Source organism: Lactuca serriola, chromosome 2 (genome assembly GCF_051521515.1).
Source record: "Lactuca serriola cultivar US96UC23 chromosome 2, Lser_US96UC23_V15, whole genome shotgun sequence".
Taxonomy (NCBI): Eukaryota; Viridiplantae; Streptophyta; class Magnoliopsida; order Asterales; family Asteraceae; genus Lactuca; species Lactuca serriola.
The window spans coordinates 198,536,320-198,554,240 of record NC_136409.1 but is presented as its reverse complement, the minus strand read 5'-3'; the positions used below and the strand labels follow the sequence as shown (position 1 = coordinate 198,554,240).

General features: G+C 34.8%; 4 protein-coding genes and 1 long non-coding RNA gene across 6 annotated transcripts; 1 reads left to right on the top strand and 4 right to left on the bottom strand.

The window, feature by feature from the left end:
* Positions 1–294: 294 nt before the first annotated feature.
* Positions 295–1,662, bottom strand: LOC145088064 (uncharacterized). Its single transcript, XM_079026263.1, has 2 exons — positions 1,230–1,662; positions 295–532 (listed from the first exon to the last, which is right to left on the bottom strand). Exons 1-2 carry the CDS (start codon positions 1,539–1,541, stop codon positions 410–412), a joined length of 435 nt encoding a protein of 144 aa, XP_078882389.1. The 5' UTR covers positions 1,542–1,662; the 3' UTR covers positions 295–409.
* A 2,475-nt stretch (positions 1,663–4,137) lies between these two features.
* On the bottom strand, positions 4,138–4,815 carry LOC145088063 (large ribosomal subunit protein eL27x). The gene has a single exon (XM_079026262.1). The coding sequence runs from the start codon at positions 4,744–4,746 to the stop codon at positions 4,339–4,341; it is 408 nt and encodes a 135-aa protein (XP_078882388.1). The 5' UTR covers positions 4,747–4,815; the 3' UTR covers positions 4,138–4,338.
* A 1,348-nt stretch (positions 4,816–6,163) lies between these two features.
* On the bottom strand, positions 6,164–7,540 carry LOC145090708 (uncharacterized). Its single transcript, XR_013701729.1, has 3 exons — positions 7,472–7,540; positions 6,784–6,860; positions 6,164–6,396 (listed from the first exon to the last, which is right to left on the bottom strand). It is a non-coding gene; the product is annotated as an uncharacterized LOC145090708 (long non-coding RNA).
* Positions 7,541–13,329: 5,789 nt separating this feature from the next.
* Positions 13,330–15,797, top strand: LOC145088061 (S-adenosyl-L-methionine-dependent methyltransferases superfamily protein). 2 transcript variants are annotated; one of them, XM_079026259.1, is made up of 11 exons: positions 13,330–13,541; positions 13,648–13,726; positions 13,961–14,055; positions 14,181–14,252; positions 14,339–14,448; positions 14,542–14,664; positions 14,755–14,847; positions 14,943–15,011; positions 15,090–15,178; positions 15,266–15,366; positions 15,430–15,797. In XM_079026259.1, the coding sequence occupies exons 1-11, from the start codon at positions 13,425–13,427 to the stop codon at positions 15,574–15,576; spliced, it is 1,095 nt and encodes a 364-aa protein (XP_078882385.1). In that variant the 5' UTR covers positions 13,330–13,424; the 3' UTR covers positions 15,577–15,797. The 2 variants fall into 2 exon arrangements, with proteins under 2 accessions (XP_078882385.1, XP_078882386.1); XM_079026260.1 differs by having other exon boundaries at positions 15,090–15,171; positions 15,430–15,653.
* A 25-nt stretch (positions 15,798–15,822) lies between these two features.
* On the bottom strand, positions 15,823–16,756 carry LOC145088062 (chlorophyll a-b binding protein 16, chloroplastic-like). The gene has a single exon (XM_079026261.1). It carries the CDS (start codon positions 16,678–16,680, stop codon positions 15,880–15,882), a length of 801 nt encoding a protein of 266 aa, XP_078882387.1. The 5' UTR covers positions 16,681–16,756; the 3' UTR covers positions 15,823–15,879.
* Between the last annotated feature and the right edge of the window lie 1,165 nt (positions 16,757–17,921).

Sequence of the window (17,921 nt, the reverse complement as noted above, 5' to 3'; positions counted from 1 at the left end):
ATGTGTTTTTATAGCCTTTTTCCTTGTAACAAATAAAGGAAAAGTGTTTAGTCACACCACGACATTCTTGAATCACCTGTGTTTTCAAAATCCAACCATGGAACGATACAAAAAAAAAAATGTTAATTTTTATATCTCTGACGTCGGTCTCAGACACAGTCAGTAGTTAGTCAATCAGTCTCAGTCTCAATCCAGATGGTGTACAATCTGTTTTGATCTAATCAAACGAGACGGATGCTATAATTGCTATTTGTACTTGGAGAAACAAAAAGAAAGAAGGTTGCAAGTGGTAAGTAAAAGAAGTCGGAAGCTGTATATTCAAAGTAATTCTCAGATTTAAACAGAGTATTTGAATTAATATACGACATATGTAAAAAAGATGGAATCTTTTAACCATATTTCATAGGTACTACTGATCATCATTGGGTGTGGGTGATGGTGGGACATCATCAGATGGCTTCTTCCTTGCCCTGCCCTCTTTCCATCGTCCAATAGCCCACCTCAACACAAAGAAGCCTCCAATTGCATAAACCTAAAAACAAACACCAACCGGAATAGATATTTCATAATTTTTAGTAACAATTCATAATTCATAAATAATATAAATGGATTAAAATTGAAAATTCTAGCCATAAAAGCCAAAAAGAAAATTTTACATGGGATGGAGCCCTTAGCCCTTTAGTGAGGATATGATAAAGTGTTCTAAAATTTAAGGGAACCTTCAACATCAACATCTATGATCTATCCACCAGCTGGACTTAAATGACCTACCAATTGCCAATTGGTACTGTGAGCAAACCAAGACCTATAACCTAGCATCCATTTTATCCAGCCAATCTGTACTAGTGTTGTTAACTTATTTGCCCCAAATATCACTCAACATAAGATCACAATTCCTAGATTCCTTCTCCTACAGCTTATCAACATAAAATATAACACAAATTCAATTCAATTACATAATCATCAACAAATAATGAGCTCGAATTAGAAAAAGGACCAAACTTTACACGGAGAATACCAAGATTTTAGGAGTAGAGATTTCGTGGTTACAATGAAAACGATGAGAGAGAGAGAGAGAGAGAATTAAGGAGCTTCGAATTCGTGATCCGATAGTGTGAAAAATATTCAATCAACGAGAATCGATAGAAAATAACTCCGAGAATATTCAGGACTAAAATAGCAAAATCAGGCATATAGGGTTCAGAAAAAAAAGAGGATAGATTACATACCTGCCAAAGAACAGCAGGACTTGTTTCTTGAACCGCATCTTCCGATTCAAGCTTCAACGAAGTAACGGTCTTCGAACGACCATCTGGATACGTAACCGTAGCCGACTTCGCTACCCCCACCACTTCACCATCACGAACTATCTCTTTCTTCTCTGTTTCCACCTTCGCAATCTCTTTCTTCTCCGGCGGCTGTGGTCGAGGAGGGAAATTAAAAACCTGAGTAAACTTGGTGAACAGCAGAGAAAAAGGATTCGGAGGCCGGTTCGATTCGTCTTCGTTTTTGAGCACAATCGAAGTTTCTTTGTCCGCCATTTTTGTCGCAAAGCCGGTGCGAAATCAGTGCAAACTGCAAGCAAACAGTCAACTTAAGCGGATCGTCGAAGCGCGTGCGATCCAACCGTTATGTTAGGCTCGTGAAAGCTATAAACGATGAGACATGGAGATGTGCGCTAAAGTAGGTTTCAAGGCCCAATTGTTTGGACTAATCGATTTAAATGGGATTAAAATCATATGTTCACACCGATCCCTTCATATATCAACTATGTTTTGGAATAAGTTTGTGACACAATCATCTTTTATGTTTTGTAAGTAAGATTGTAATTATAAGATTAATTTGGGAGATTCAATCAAAATAAACTTGTTTTTTTTTTATTTGTTTGTAATGTTGTTTTTGTTGAGTATCTAATTATCTATTATAGTATTATGTTAGGAAACATACTTTATAAATAGAACATTTTAAGTGAAAAAGGAAACAAAGATAAATAATAAACATTATCATGTATAATTAGTCATTGATAAAATGATGATGTTCTATGAGACTTCATGTGACCTAATATGCTCGATTTTCAAGTTGAATAAACCAATCTTTAAAAATTGAATATATAATAAACTCAGATTAAATTAGGATCGTAAAATCCTAATCGAATCTTATTATTACAGTTTAATATGATTGTGATCATCTTTTGTTTATAGAATCATAAAATCTAAGATTATATATAATTGTTTAGAACTATTTATGAATTTTTTTTATTAGTTTACATGGTATAAAAATGAAATTAAAAAAATATGCTTAAATTATTTTATATGGTATTTTTTTAAACCCCTAACATTTTCTCCAGTAACTGAAAATAAATAAATAAATAAATAAAAATAATTAACCAACTTTTTTTCTTCAAAAAACATTTATATTTGGCAAACTACAATTTCATTTTACCTCATTATTCGTATGGTTTTTTTTTTTTCTGTTTTGCGGTTGTTTATTGTGGTTTTCAACATTAAATTTTGAAATTAACATCATATCATTCTTGGAACAAGGAAAAATGTTGTGACCAATTTTTGTTGGTAAGTGAGCATCAAATTCTATTTGCAAGATTTTCAAAGATTGTTGTGGGTGATGAAAAATGGTCTAGGCTAGTATGATATTTCAGATTGTTTTCATAATCAAATAGAAAAACAACTCTTAAATTCCAATATATGTTAAAAAATTTAATGTATCTTTGATGTTATTTGATCTATAATAAGATCATTCGATTTCTTTGATACTCTTTTTTTCTCATCAATACTCATATAATAAGACATTACATTTCATTTTCAAGTTAACACAGGCCCTTCTGTTAATGTAGAACCTTTCAGTATCAAAATTAGTAGATGTTGAACCATTAGTTTCCAAATTAGATCACACTAGATCATTTGTCATACAATTTCATTCAAGTTTGCAATGCAAAAACTTCAATTTCTAAATTAACAAGCACAAATGCAACGGATTCTCAATTAAAACCATTATAAAAAAAGTCAATCAAATATGTGTATTATTTTTGGGAAAAAAATTTGTGTTTCTCTGAAAAAAACAATCAATTACAAGAAAATTACAATTAAACATGCTAAGAGAATTCAAAATAAATAAAAAAAAATGTTCATAAATATGGACTAAAAGCTATGTTTACAAGATCAAAAATCCAAAAAACATTAAGAGCATTTATAAAAGGAAGTTATAATTTGTAAACTTGGTCTTGCCGTTTTTGTTAATTTCAAGATTAGCTTGGAATGTTTACTTTTTGACTTATTTGATATCAAACTTTAACTTAGGGTTATGAGATAGACCAAGGTACCTAACGATACTTTTAAACGACATAAATTCGGTATAAGACAAAGACTATACATATATATCATCTTCAAACTTAATCATAGCCTTTGGACACCAACGGGTTGGTCTTGTTTTATAAGAATCATAAGTCATATTTAATAAGTGGAGTGTTCTGATAATACATACTAAATATGATATCTTAACTCGTAGATTTAGATTCTATAAAACTTTAATCGATTATACATGTAAAAATGTAAATAAATTACTTTTGATTAAAGTTAATGTACTAATTGTTTGAACCTGGTTACATTAAACTTTAACAATGTACTAATTCTTTGATTGAATCATTTGCTGTTATTCCACTCCTTTTATAATCATTTGAGCAAGTTCATAGATCCATATATCTCGGCTCATACCTAATACAATTCTCAATCTAATAAATTAATTTAATGTACTTAAAACTTTCTAATCCTTCTAATTGCATTTGTAAACAAATGATCTTTCATATTTCAACACTAGGCTTTACTTCAATCTCACTAACTAGTTTAATTCGTGAGATGAAATACTAATACAACGATAAAACAATCATTTTCTGCATTGATAATCGATGGAACACAATGAATTCAAATCATAAAGTCCAAATCGATATTGTCAGCATAGTCATGAGAACGAATTCGACGCCTACTGTGTCTGAGATTAATAAAATATACTTTGCTAAGCTAATCTGATTAAAAACTATTCAAATGCAATCATATCGATTTGTATTGATCAGCTGAAAGTATTCCATTCAAGATGAATAGTGTGGATATGAATATTAAACAGCAATTATACGATGAAAGGAACAAACTCATATCGATAACCAATCCAACAAACAAGCATGAGGTACAAACAACTAATCCTTGAAACGTATCTTGATTTGCAACCAAAAATCGATACAAGTAAACTAGCATTAATCAGTCTATCATCATCAACATTCATCAACTAAAGATTCGGAAAAACGTAACAAAACCTGACACGAAAAACAACTCAGAATCGGAGCTTCGAGAAGAACCAACGGTTTTTCCCGGTCTTGAACCGCTCCTCTAGCCTTGCTTTGGTCTCTTTGCAAGCTGTAACCTTCTTGTCGCGCGACTGGAGAGCATCGACCGAGACGACATCCTTGAGATCGACGTCGAGAGTGTACCTCGTCGGCATTATGTGGTTGTAGTTCACTAGCTTGATAAATGCCTTCACACGCGACTTCTTCGCAGTCTTCTTTGCTGAATCTTTACGAATCACCTTCTTCGGATATTTGGCGATTCCAGCGACGAGGCAGTGGCCGTAGGGACGGTCACGAGTTCCGTCATCGAACTGTTTTACGATCACGGCCTTCCGCCCAGCGAAACGGCCGTTGAGAACAACGACAGCCTTGTTAGGTTTCAAAAACTTCACCATTTCCGCTTCTTCTGATCTTCTCTTAGGTTTGCCTTTGCCTCCGCCGCGCTTCTTAAACACGATACGACAGATATATTTCTAGGGTTTATAAATTTTAGATAGCATTGACGTGGGTGGGCTGGTAGCCTCTACTAAATAAGGCCCAGAAACAGGAGTAGTTACAAATTGCCAATTTGCAATCAAGATTTGTGTTTGTGGGCTTGTGTCATCGAGAGTTTGGGCCGAATTCAATTGTACCACTAGTCCATTACCCAAAAAAGTATAAAATATTAAAATTCAAGTTTTTGATCAGATGGAGATCGTTATTAAAGTTTAGTTTTGAAGGTGGCAATTATTTTGCATCGTGTTTGTGTCACTCGTTCTTTTAATCTTTTGCATCCTAACTCTTACGAATGAGCAAAAAAGAACCGCAACCAAAATGTGGTTAATGGTTTTGTTTCAACATTATTATAGTATTGGTGGATGAAAAAACTTTTGCTGGAATTTTTATATCATTTCAATTTATCTTCATTTTTTTCAAAAAAATTGAGTAAATAATATTTCATCTTTAATCTTACTCTATTTTTTACCCTCAAAAAATATTTTTTTATTATATTTTAAGAATAACCATAGGTAAGTCCCGTCAAAATTTAGAGGAACCAAAACCGAGAGTTCCTAAGATGTTGTATCTTGTCGCTATAACATTTCAACTATTTTAAAACAATGATCATAATATTCTTAAGAATTATCTAACTAGAGACCTCTCACAATTTATAATGACTTCCCTCCAATTTACATTATCAGATGTGAGATAGGATGCTAAATTATCAACAACCTGATAGTAATCTATTTTTATAGCTTCATTTGATTCAAATGCATTTATCCCACAAGCGAGGTGGGATAATTTTTGGCCACGTTTTGTTATTTCAATATTATAAACATTAGTTGCCTCTTCTTCTATGGCTTATCCCACATTCACATTTATATATGACAAATTTCTTTACCATCTTAATAATATAAAGATTACCCACTCTAAAAAATGAGACATGTTTTTATATGAGCACTTTTAAGTTTTTTTTTTTTTTTTTAATTGAGAATAAAAATATAACTTCAAATTTCCAGCAATCATATTATATATGCAACCGGTTCCGGGTGATACCCAACGGGTAACGATTCCAAAAAAATTAAAATCAAAACCGGAACAGTTTAAGGCGGTTCCAAAATTTAAGAAATTGGAACCAGAACTGTTAAAGGCGGTTCCAAATTATAAGAAACCGGAACGATAATTTATCTTTTATTCATTACAATAATATTAAATAAATGAGATTATATTTATAACACACTTATAAATAAATATTATACATGTATTTATAGAAACATTACACATACCCGCTTTTAAATAAATATTATACATGTATCTATATAAATATTACACATACACAAATTTAAATAAATACTATAAATGCGCATATATTGTTATGTCCCAACTATACCAAATAAAAATTTCATTTTTAACCAATCAAATCCATTTGTTCATTTTACTCTAGAAGATAGTAAAACTAATAGTTTTCTCAAAACATCAAAGTAAAAATCACAACTAGCCAATGCGGAATAAACTTTGGGGGATGCAGTGCGATCACGTTGGGTTCTTCACTCAGGAATTGGAAGTACCTGAAAAATGTTTAAACCACAAACCGTAAGCACAAAGTTTAGTGGGTTCCCCAAAATACCACATACTATACACAACAACGGGTCAGCCCGCATATTGGGCACATCCTATCATAACGGGCCTAACCTCACGTATCAATGGACCCAACCCATCATACAAATGGGCCCATGTGACATCCCCAAAATCACGGCCAGAAAAGACCGGTTTGTTTATGCTTTGTTTAAAAATCAGAGTTACATTTTAAATGAAAGTGTTGCGGAATTTTTCCCAAAACAAAAATATGATAAAGATTTATCAAAAGCATTTCCATAGAAATGTATTTCATTAAAAGACTCGGGATGTCATGTTCGTACAGATCAAAAGCATAAACAGTACAATATAAGCCTTACTACATTATTTCATATCTACAGGCCTATATCCGTAATCCCTCGTCCAAAACATCACACCTATGCTCATGCGCCACTACCTGTAATACATAAAACTGAGTGGGTCAGGCTTGGGAGCCTGGTGAGCACATAGGGTTTTCAACCCACAATAAATAAGTTTATTAATTTCATCGATCAACAATAACCCGATTACCCGTTCCCGTTATCCTCACTTTACGTCCCTAAACACCTATCATAAGGGACCTAGCCTAAGGATCATCATCGGGACGGACACTACTACTAAGGGGATTCCTCAGCAATAAATGTCCTAAAGGCAACCATGTGGGGGATGGAGTACACCGGTGAACATATCGTTCACAAACACCTACAGGTTGCGAGCCTGCTAGTGTTCCACTGGACTGTCTAGAAGAGTCCGTGGTCGTCATCCATACTCCGCTAGATGACAGAATCAACAACATCAACATCGAGGCCTCTCATCATTTTATCACACATCACCTATTGCATCTACCCATGTTTTACCCCAACATTTTCGTAGATATAAAATACATATACAATTTAAATCATTGAAAACATGTATAACAACGTTCATCTAGCATAGATAGCAAGTATTCAGATAATATGCACACATAGCACGTAATTTATATAAAATACTTCATATCTATGTGTAAGTTGAAAGTAACTATGCACTCACTTGTTAAGGTGATGATTCCAAAATCGGGCAGCGCTTGCTTCTAACGATTCTATTTTCCTTCGACGAAACCTAGCATTATTATCGCTAATTTTTAGTCTAATATTTACCGTGACCAACTATTAGTCTTAGTATTATTATTATTATATAAGCGTTAAACAATATTTTCCAACCACTATGTACAGACAGGGGCCAGACATAAAACACCGGAGGGCAGGACCATTTTGGCATATAGCACTTCTGAAATCCAACAACCCTATGCGGCCCTTTAAACCAGATTCCCCGTACCGCAAGTAGTTAAAAAAAATTATAACGACACTTATATAAGTTATAATAATAGCTCAAATATTTATTATAAGTTCATAATAACAATACTAATTTTAAATATAAGCTATATTAAAATAAGGTAAGCATAACTTACTTACAAGGGGGTTTTAGCTAGGAGTCGGGCTCTGCAGGGGCAGAACTTCGTCGCTGAATCTTTCTAAGAAAGATTCGTGCAGCGCTTCAGCGCTCACCTTACTATACTAAGCTACAGAAAGAGAAGTCGAATCACGAGGGACCGAAATGCTCGGGGGATAAGGAAAGAAATACTCTTGAATCAAGAGAATGGTGCAAGAAATATGAGAGCCCAAGGCTCTTATTTATACTAATTGAATTTTCAAAAACTACCCTCCATAATTACTTAATGACCTTTTAGTTATATAAACAACTAAACACCCTTCTATAATACTATTATAAATGGATTTAATGATATTTGTACTAAACTAATGTCGAAAGAACTCAACATTAGTCTTATAATGACCGCATCGTCGATACCTTTCTAATGATATATACATATGTATATATATATGTGTACGTATACATGAGTTATACTTTATTTTAATACGTAAATATGTTATTATAATTTGTAACTCGTTCATACGAACTCCGTTTTTGACGTTCTTTATATCCACGCGTAGGTGAAGATATACTCTACAACTTTCGTTTAGACTCCGTCGGCTAATTTTGACTTTATTTTTAAAGTTATATTTTTAACAAGCCGGGACAGGATTGGTCTGTTTAAAATCTCATAACTTCTTCATACGAAGTCAGATTTGGGCGTTCTTTTTATCGATGTTCTTAGTTTAACATATTCTACGACTTTCGTTTAGATCACTAAGGCTAAATCTCGCTCTATCGTAAATTCACTATTCACGCTTCCCGGTATCGTGTCGGTTCTGTCGTGAAACTTCGACGGGTCATAACTTCTTCGTTATAACTCGGATTTCGGCGTTCCTTATATGCACGAAAACCTTGAGACATATTCTACAACTTTATGTAGAGATATCGGGATTATCTCACACTTTAATTTTGACGCTCATTTTTATTCTTTATTAATTATACATTTATAATTAAATAATAAACACATATAATTCACATAATACTCAAATATTTCATCTTTATTACTTCAAAAAGAGTTACAAGAGTTGACCTAGACTATTACATTGACAAAAATGCTTAGCCCTGAAACCCGGGCGTTACAGCCCACCCCAACATGCATAATAATGGGTCCAGTCCAATGAGCATGTCGATGGGGCTCATCCCAACACACATTACAAGTATCACAAAGACAACTAACATCTCACACTCTATAGTGAGAAGACTCATCTAACTCGCAAAACCAGCTAGACCACAACTCAAAGCCCCGCAATAGATGCTACAATACTCCTACCAAAACATATTAGGTCCAACCTTAGTCTACACACTAAAACCAGCCATCGAGACCAAAGTCAACCCAAGAAAAAGTCAACAGTCAAATATAAAGTCAAAATAACCAACAGTGGCCCTCCACTTCGTGACCTTCCTTGTCACGTTGTGGGCACCAAATACCAAAACAATCAATGATTCCCCAGTCACCACATCATGGCAGCCTAAGGCCACGTCGTGGGGATTGGTCTAAATAGCTTAATCGAGCTTAATTCGATTTCTTCTGAATTTAAGAACTCCAAAGCTCATATTTGGTCCTTTCTATAACGCTCGTAGATCCGGGCTAGCCAATTTAGAGACAATGAGCGTCAAAAATGAGTTCTTAATGGAAGATTATTTAGAAGGATTAATCTTAACCAAGTTGTATAATATATCTCAAGGGTTTCGTACATATAAAGAACGCCAAAATCCAAGTTATAACGAAGAAGTTATGGCCCGTCGAATTTTTTCGGCAAAACCAGCATGACACCGTGAGACGTAAATACTGAATTTACGATAGAGGAATTTTTAGCCATAGTGATCTAAACCAAAGTTTTAGTATATGTTAAACCGAGAACATCCATAAAAAGAACCCCCAAATCTGACTTCGTATGAGGAAGTTATGATTTTTCTAACATTTAGCATAACAGTGCACAACCCGAAAAATCGAATTTTAGATCGGTCGATTTTCAGCCAAAATAATCTAAACGATAAATGAAGATATCGTTAATAGGAGTTAAACGATAAAAAGACAGTCGAGAACGGAGCTCGTATGCGAAAGATATGGATGAAGCTTAGTCTCTACTTTTCGAGCGCGACGAATTCGATACAGTTTTATAAATCCAGGATAGAATGAGAAATAGCCAATAGTGTCTAAGTTAAAGTTGTAGTACTCATAAATACCAACACGTGGATATAAATAACGTCGAAAACTAAGCTCGTATGCGAAAGATATGGACGAAGCTTAGTCTCTACTTTTCGAACGCGGCGAATTCGAATACAGTTTTGTAAATTTGAGATACAATAAGAATTAGCCAACGAGGTCTAAATGAAAGTTGTAGTACTCGTAAATACCAACGTGTAGATATAAATAACGTAGAAAACGGAGCTCGTACGCGGAAGATACGGACGAAGCTTAGAGACTACTTTACTATAAAACTCCTATAAATAAAGGATGAACTCCTTATATTTTCTTCACACCATAAGCCTTTCTTTCTCTCTCTAACTTCTTTATAGCCTCCCTAAACCCCTCCCAAGTCTAGGGAACCTCCCTAGCACGAGAAGGAAGCCCCAGAACGCCCGACGGCTCCGAGAAGAAAAGCTTTCGGCTCAGAAACGCTGCTCCAACGAAGCCCGATTTTTAATAAAAACCCGTTGTAAGTGAGCTACGCCTATACTATATTTAATATAGTTTTTATTTAATTATAGTAACATTATTAGAAACTTATAATAAGTACTTGGGATATTATTATGGGTTATATAAATATTGTTTAACACTTATATAATAGTAATAATAGCTAAACTATTAATTAGTCTCGGCGAATAATAGACTAAACTCTAGTGCTAATAATACTAGGTTTCGTCGAAGAAAAATATTTTTTTAAGAAGCGAAGCGCTGTCTGAGTTCGAAATCACCACCGTATCAGGTGAGTGCATAGTCCCTTTCATGAACATGATTTTAATACAAGTATTAATTGAAGTATTAAATATATGTTAAAGAGTTGAATATTTGTTGAAGAGTTTATGTGTGAGTGCATAGTCCCTTTCATGAACATTATTTAATACAAGTATTGATCTAAGTATTAATTATATGTTTATATGCGAGTTAATTGAGGTTGGCTGAAATACGTGTTAAAAAACATACCTGATTATATATGATGATTTAGGATAAAGGGTAGACCTAAATTAATTATGAGGAATATTGGGTAGTATTTTTTTTACGAGTAAAAGGGAGTTATACTCAGAGAATAGAACTTTAGTATATGTCATTTATCCGGGAGCATGGATTAGACACAGTCATTGTCCCTAGTCCGAGAGTATGGATTGGACATAGTCAACTGTCATTAATTCGAGGGTATGGATTAAGACATAGCCAGTTGTCCTTAGTTTGGGAGTATGGATTAAGACATAGTCATTCATCCCTAGTCCGAGAGTATGGATTAGACATAATCATTCGTCATTAATCCGAGAGAATGGATTAGTCATTCGTCCCTAGTCCGAGAGTATGGATCAGGCATAACCATTCGTCATTAATCTAAGAGTATGGATTAGGCAAAGTCGTTCATTTCTGATCCGGGAGTATGGATTAAGTAAAACGGTTAATCTTGGGTTTGAGAGTATGGATAGTCTTGTTGTGAGGATCGACGGGGTGGGATAAGAGTTGCTTATACATATATGGTGAAATTGTATGTTTTGTGAGTTATAAATTATATATATGATATAACATTGTGGGATTGAAATCCCTATGTACTCACCAGGTTTCTCAACCTGACCCACTCAGTTTATTTATATCACAGGTGTTGATATGAAGTCACATTACACTGAGAGATTAACGAGATATAAATCACTAGTGACAATGAATGTAAGTTCTATTTATGCTTATGTTTCTGTATTGACAATGACATCTCAAATGTTTTAAAATGAATAAAAATACTTTTATTCGGAAATACTTTGATAACATATTTATCATGTTTTACTAGGAACAAATTCCGCAAACATTTTTATTACAAGAGGTACTCTGATTTTTATAAAGCATAATCAAAATCGGTCTTTTCTGACCGAGAAAATGGGGATGTCACACTTTCCAAGGTCTTAATGGATAAAGTTTCCAACTTTATCCATTAAGACACACCCTTTACGTCAAGATCTAAATTCCAAGGTCCAAAAGGCAACTTTAAGCATGAGACTAGATCATTAAGCGCTTAATCTAAGAAATCTTCAACTCAAAACTTCCAGAAGCACTCTAGGGATCCTAATGAACCCTAAAAATGTAAACTTTATGGACATGTATGCCCCAAACATGTCTTTTCCCAAATATAGGTCAAAAGATGCAATATGACTTAGATTTCATGCAAGGTTCCTAAGTCACCATCACTTCCTATATCTATGAGATAAAATACTCTTGGGACTTAGAGAAACCATAAAGTTGCAACATTTATCTCTTCCAACCATACAAACCTTATGAAAGGGACTAAATATGACATAAACCTAGTTCTAGAGAGAAAACCACCAAAAAAGATGGGCACTTAATCACTTACAAGAGTCCAAAGAATGCTCTAGATGTCGGTGATGATGTTTGATTGTTGAATAAACACATTAGACACCTTCTTCTTCTTCTGTAAGTTATCAAAATCACCAAAATAAGCCAATAATTACCAAGAGGCTTGAGGGTTAGGGTTTTATGGGGTTTGAGGGTGATGGAGGCTGATAAGGAGCCCTGTATTCAAGCTAATGAGGTTTAAATACGAAGGAAACCCTAAAAGATCATAGGCTTGGGCCAGAACAGTTGTAACGTCGTGACAAGTTCATTACTTTTAAGTTCTTTGAATTTAACATGAAAGATGTTGTGTCATTCATGGATCAAGTTCATGAGTTTATGATTCGTGTCTTTAAATTTAAGAATCCAGATGTTGAAATTTCCGAAAAGTTTATCGGTGGGGCTATCATTACCAAATTAACACCTTTAAATTTAAGAATCCACTGCCACAACACCCACCATATAACTTATAAATCAAAATAAAATCGAACAAAAAACATAAAAAGGACAATTTTGATATTTTACGTCATTTAAATTCTCTTTCATTCCAATCAAACAGATTATTAAATTGGATTTCAATTCCAATTTTTGTCACCCAAACAAACTATAAAATTGGTTTCCAATTCATGATAAATTTAAGTTATTTAACATAAATTTCCTCGCAATCATTATGCAAAAATACATGTCATTTTAACACTATCTGCGAACCTAGCAGGTGATTTACCCGGTTGGAGACACATAATTGGTTAAACTTGAGAACTGATGTTACACATAAAACGGTACCGTTTGGATTAAGAGCAGATTTACTCCATTTCGATTATTCGGATTTGTTGGTGAGGATTTTTCCCAACCCTGCTCTTCCTCCATACCGGTACCATTTCTTGTTTTGAAACTCGCGCTTACATCTTCTGGCTTAACGAACTCACCGTTTATTCTTCCCAAACGAGTGTAGGGTTTTAGGGGAAGAAGACGATGCTGACTCCAACAATCCCAACGCACAACAACAGGATCGTTGATTCAACTCACCATCGACTACTCGAAGTAGTTAAGACTGCTCTTATCAAGATTTTTGTCTCTCCCTACGCCACTGTCTGTAATCTCTACTCAAATACTCTCTTTGTATCTATATGTTTTTGCTCATGTGCATATTCATGCCGTTTCCACAATTTGACATTAAAATTCGTTTGTTCTTCAGGTGTGTGATTTGTATTGCGGAAGAGTACCAGACGAAGAGAGATGGGACGAAGCTCAAATAGGTCACTTCATCGGAATTGGTAATTTCACATACAATCAAAACGTTCCTATCTGTTAGTGATCGATTCAGTTTTCCTACGTGTATGAATTTGTTCAATCCTTCGTCTTAAAAGTCTTAGATAGGGTTTATGGTTGAACGAATCTTTTTTAGAAGATTTTAATTTCATATTTCTGGAGATGTATGACAAAATTGAAGTAAAAAATAAAACAAAATCAGAACATATCTTGAACAAATTGAGTTATTATGCTTACAGACGAAGCATCATCTGGAGTTAGAGAAGTCCAAGAAGCATGGGAGAGTCAACGAAAGACTTACACTTCAGACTTTTATGAGCTTGATCCCTGCATTGTGAGTCCTGTTATCATGTAATTGCATATATTTTGTCTCTTTCATGCGTTATTAAAGATAGGTACTCATTTAAGCATTTCTGAGATTTTGTAGTTTGTCCACTGATGGATGTTGACCTTCTTCAGGAAAACTTGGAACCAAATTTGGGGGACAAGGGAAATACAGCTGATATTGTTTGTTGCATGCAACATTTGCAGGTTAAACTCCATTGTTTGTGTTAATATTGACCTCTTCTTCTCATATTGAACATATAAAGGGAACTTCTGTTACTTATATACTGCAGTTCTGTTTTGAAAGTGAAGAGAAAGTAAGAAGACTTCTGCATAATGTGTCATCTTTATTGAAACCAGGGGGTTACTTAATCGGTATTACTCTGGACTCATCTACTATATGGTAGGCTACCATGTTTTTGGGAGTCATTTTGTCAGAATTTATTTATAGCATCATTTTCTTGCTTTCATTTTGAATAATTGGATTGCATTGCAGGGCAAAGTATCAGAAAAATGTTGAAGCATACCACAACCGAAGTGGTGCCATGAAACCCAACCTTGTTCCCAACTGCATTCGATCAGAAAACTATATGATCACTTTTGAAGTTGAAGAAGAAAAGTATAATAAAAACACCCAACATGTTGTATTTTCTTATAAAATGTAATCAAACGTCTGAACTTATTTTCACTATATGGTTTAATTTTTCAGGTTTCCTTTTTTTGGGAAAAAGTACCAAATGAAAATTGCAAATGACACGTCTGCTGAAACACATTGTCTGGTACACTTCCCAAGCTTGATCAGGTTAAGATTTTGGCAATTTCATTTCATCTTTTATGTGGTGATAACTCTTGTTTTTAATAAAACTTTTCCTAATTAATGTTTATGAATTTTTTCAGACTGGCAAGAGAAGCTGGTCTTGAATATGTGGAGATACAAAACTTGCTGGAATTTTATGATGATAATAGGTGGGGATTGGGGAGTGTGATAATTTTTTTTTTCAAAATTTCGCTTTGTGATCTTTACATTATACTTTGTTATATCAGAGCACAGTTTTCTGGGATGCTTCTAGAAGCCGGTCATGGTCTTGTGGACCCCAGAGGGAGACTCTTACCAAAATTCTACGATGTACTAGGTTTTGTGTCGGTTTCATCGTCCTTTCATCTTATAAATCGTTTTCCTAAACTACCCTCATTGCTTATACCTGAAACCTGTTATGCAGGTTTATATACTACATTCATATTTCAGAAGCCTGATCCGGATGTTGCCCCTCCACTTATGACCCCATTATTGCATGATCATGGAACCCAAATCCTTGATGAGGCAAGTTATTCCATCTTTGACCCTTGATGTTAGAATAAATTACAAAGTTGGTTTTTGTTTCAGAGGGAGTGGCAGGGTAGTGTGTGGAGGGATGAGGAGAAAATTGGAGCATCACATTCTGAATCAACTTTCAGCTTGGGGAAGATAACTGAACAGAAAGGGATTCTAGGTCCTGGACCTGCTGATTTACGTTTTTCAGAAGCCATTTAAGCTTCCTCCTCACTAATAATCTCACAAATTCATCATGATATTATTAAGAACTAAAATCATTGATTTTCATTTTTTAATACTGTATAATCCTTCATATATATAGATCACTGAGGATTGCATTTTATGTTGTTTATATTGAACAAATGACACATGTCACACAGACAGTAGGGTGTACATATGTTATACGTTAACTTGTTGCATATATATTAGTTTATCATCAATCAATTGGTAGATTAAATCAGTAAATGATGCCCACTAAAACCATATATTAATTAATTAATTTACATAAAAATTTCATTACATTCACTTTCCGGGTACAAAGTTTGTGGCATAAGACCAAGCATTGTTGGCAACGGGATCAGCAAGGTGGTCAGCAAGGTTCTCCAATGGTCCCTTTCCTGTAACAATGGCTTGAACAAAGAAGCCAAACATGGAGAACATAGCAAGTCTTCCATTCTTGATCTCCTTCACCTTCAACTCAGCAAAAGCCTCTGGATCATCAGCAAGCCCTAACGGGTCAAAGCTACCACCAGGGTAAAGCGGGTCAACAACCTCACCCAAGGGTCCACCTGCAATTCTGTAACCTTCAACCGCACCCATCAAGATCACTTGGGTTGCCCAGATGGCTAGAATACTCTGAGCATGGATCAAACTAGGGTTTCCCAAGTAATCAAGCCCACCTTCACTGAAGATCTGTGATCCTGCCTTGAACCAAACAGCCTCACCGAATTTCACACCATTACGAGCCAAGAGCTCTGGGAAGACGCACCCAAGAGCTCCGAGCATGGCCCACCTGCAGTGGATGACTTCAAGCTCACGGTTTTTTGAGAATGTTTCTGGGTCAGCTGAAAGTCCGGCGGTATCCCAGCCATAGTCACCGGGGAATTCACCGGTGAGATATGATGGGGCTTCACCGGAGAACGGGCCTAGGTACTTGACTCGGTCGGGTCCGTACCATGGACTTCCTGATGGTGCAACCTTCTTTGCAGATGCGGTTTTCCTCATTGAAACCCGCCCGTTTCCTAAAAGCTCGGATCCAGAGGGAGCTGTTTTCACTGCTTGTCCGGCGAAAGGGGAGGAGAGAGCCATGGTGGAAGCAGCCATTGAATTTGTTCTCAGATCAGAAGGTAAGAATGTTGAGAAAAGTGGTGGTCGACTGGTTGAGTGTTATGGTTTCTTCACAGGTTCTATAAATAGAAACAAGATTGTGGATTCTGTAATCTGTAGGTGTATATCTTCAGAATCTTTTGCTTCATTTTGATTGGAGGGTGATATCTTTGATAGCTAAAGAACAACATATATCCAGAAAACCAACCAACAAATGACACGTTTCCGATTTCCTATCAAATATTCAAGAGATTTATAGTAATACTAATAATGTACATATTGTTTCCTCGCGTTTTAATTATTTGCAATTCATGTTTATACTTGATAATTATGTATAACATAAACAGTCTATTTCCTGGTAAACCGTAACAGTAGTTTTTTTATACAGTAAAAACTGAATTTAAGTATAAAATGTATATAGTTAAAAGAGTAAACCGTAAAATGAATAAACTTGTTTTTTTGTTTAACATACCATTATTTTGGGGGTTTGAGTTCTAGCTCCGACGACATCTTCGGAACATGAAAATGCAAGTGAATAAACACTTCAAATTTAGGTTTTATTGCTGGAATTGAACACCACAAACCAGAACAAGAACTCAATAGAACACACACACATTAGATCTGAAACAAAGGGTGTGTGTGTTCATGTGTATCCGAGTTTTTGAAAAACCATAGAAGATGATGAACAACCCTAGAAGCTCTGATGAACAATCCTAGAATTGAATCGGTTCCAAACGTTCAAGCCCTAGATTGGCTCTTGAACTCAAGCCGTCGGAATTAGGGAACTCAAACTCTCAATTTTTAGGAATTCGATAACTCAAACTTTGAAACTGGAAAACGAAACCCTTGATCCTTTGAAATTGATTTCAAGAATTAGGAATAGATGAACTAGAAAAGACTAAGGTTTTTGATTTACGAACAAATGAACTAGAAAACACGACAGAAAAGTCATGATTGCTTGACGAAGTTAACCATAAAGCTCATATTTTGCCCTGAAAAGATGTCACAAACCGGAAAACCCCGCTATACCCGTTCATATTGACACTTTTTCCAACAAGTTCAATGGTATATCGAACATAAAAATAAGTTTAGTCATTAACTATATACAAAACCTAAAATTAGTTAACCTTATCATTATCCCATTATAAAAATGTCCCTTTTGGTTATGTATTTTTGTAATAAAGTCCATTTTTTTAATTTGGATACATAGGACACTACGGGTTGTTAAGGTTTCTTTT

Excerpts from the sequence above, each read along its gene's own strand:
- LOC145088062 (XM_079026261.1), bottom strand. The coding sequence starts at position 16,680 with ATGGCTGCTTCCACCATGGCTCTCTCCTCCCCTTTCGCCGGACAAGCA.
- LOC145088063 (XM_079026262.1), bottom strand. The coding sequence starts at position 4,746 with ATGGTGAAGTTTTTGAAACCTAACAAGGCTGTCGTTGTTCTCAACGGC.
- LOC145088061 (XM_079026259.1), top strand. The coding sequence starts at position 13,425 with ATGCTGACTCCAACAATCCCAACGCACAACAACAGGATCGTTGATTCA. Across the intron at positions 14,056-14,180 it reads ATGAGCTTGATCCCTGCATT|GAAAACTTGGAACCAAATTT; the intron begins GTGAGTCCTGTT and ends GACCTTCTTCAG. Across the intron at positions 15,367-15,429 it reads GAACCCAAATCCTTGATGAG|AGGGAGTGGCAGGGTAGTGT; the intron begins GCAAGTTATTCC and ends TTTTTGTTTCAG.
- LOC145088064 (XM_079026263.1), bottom strand. The coding sequence starts at position 1,541 with ATGGCGGACAAAGAAACTTCGATTGTGCTCAAAAACGAAGACGAATCG. Across the intron at positions 533-1,229 it reads GTCCTGCTGTTCTTTGGCAG|GTTTATGCAATTGGAGGCTT; the intron begins GTATGTAATCTA and ends GTTTGTTTTTAG.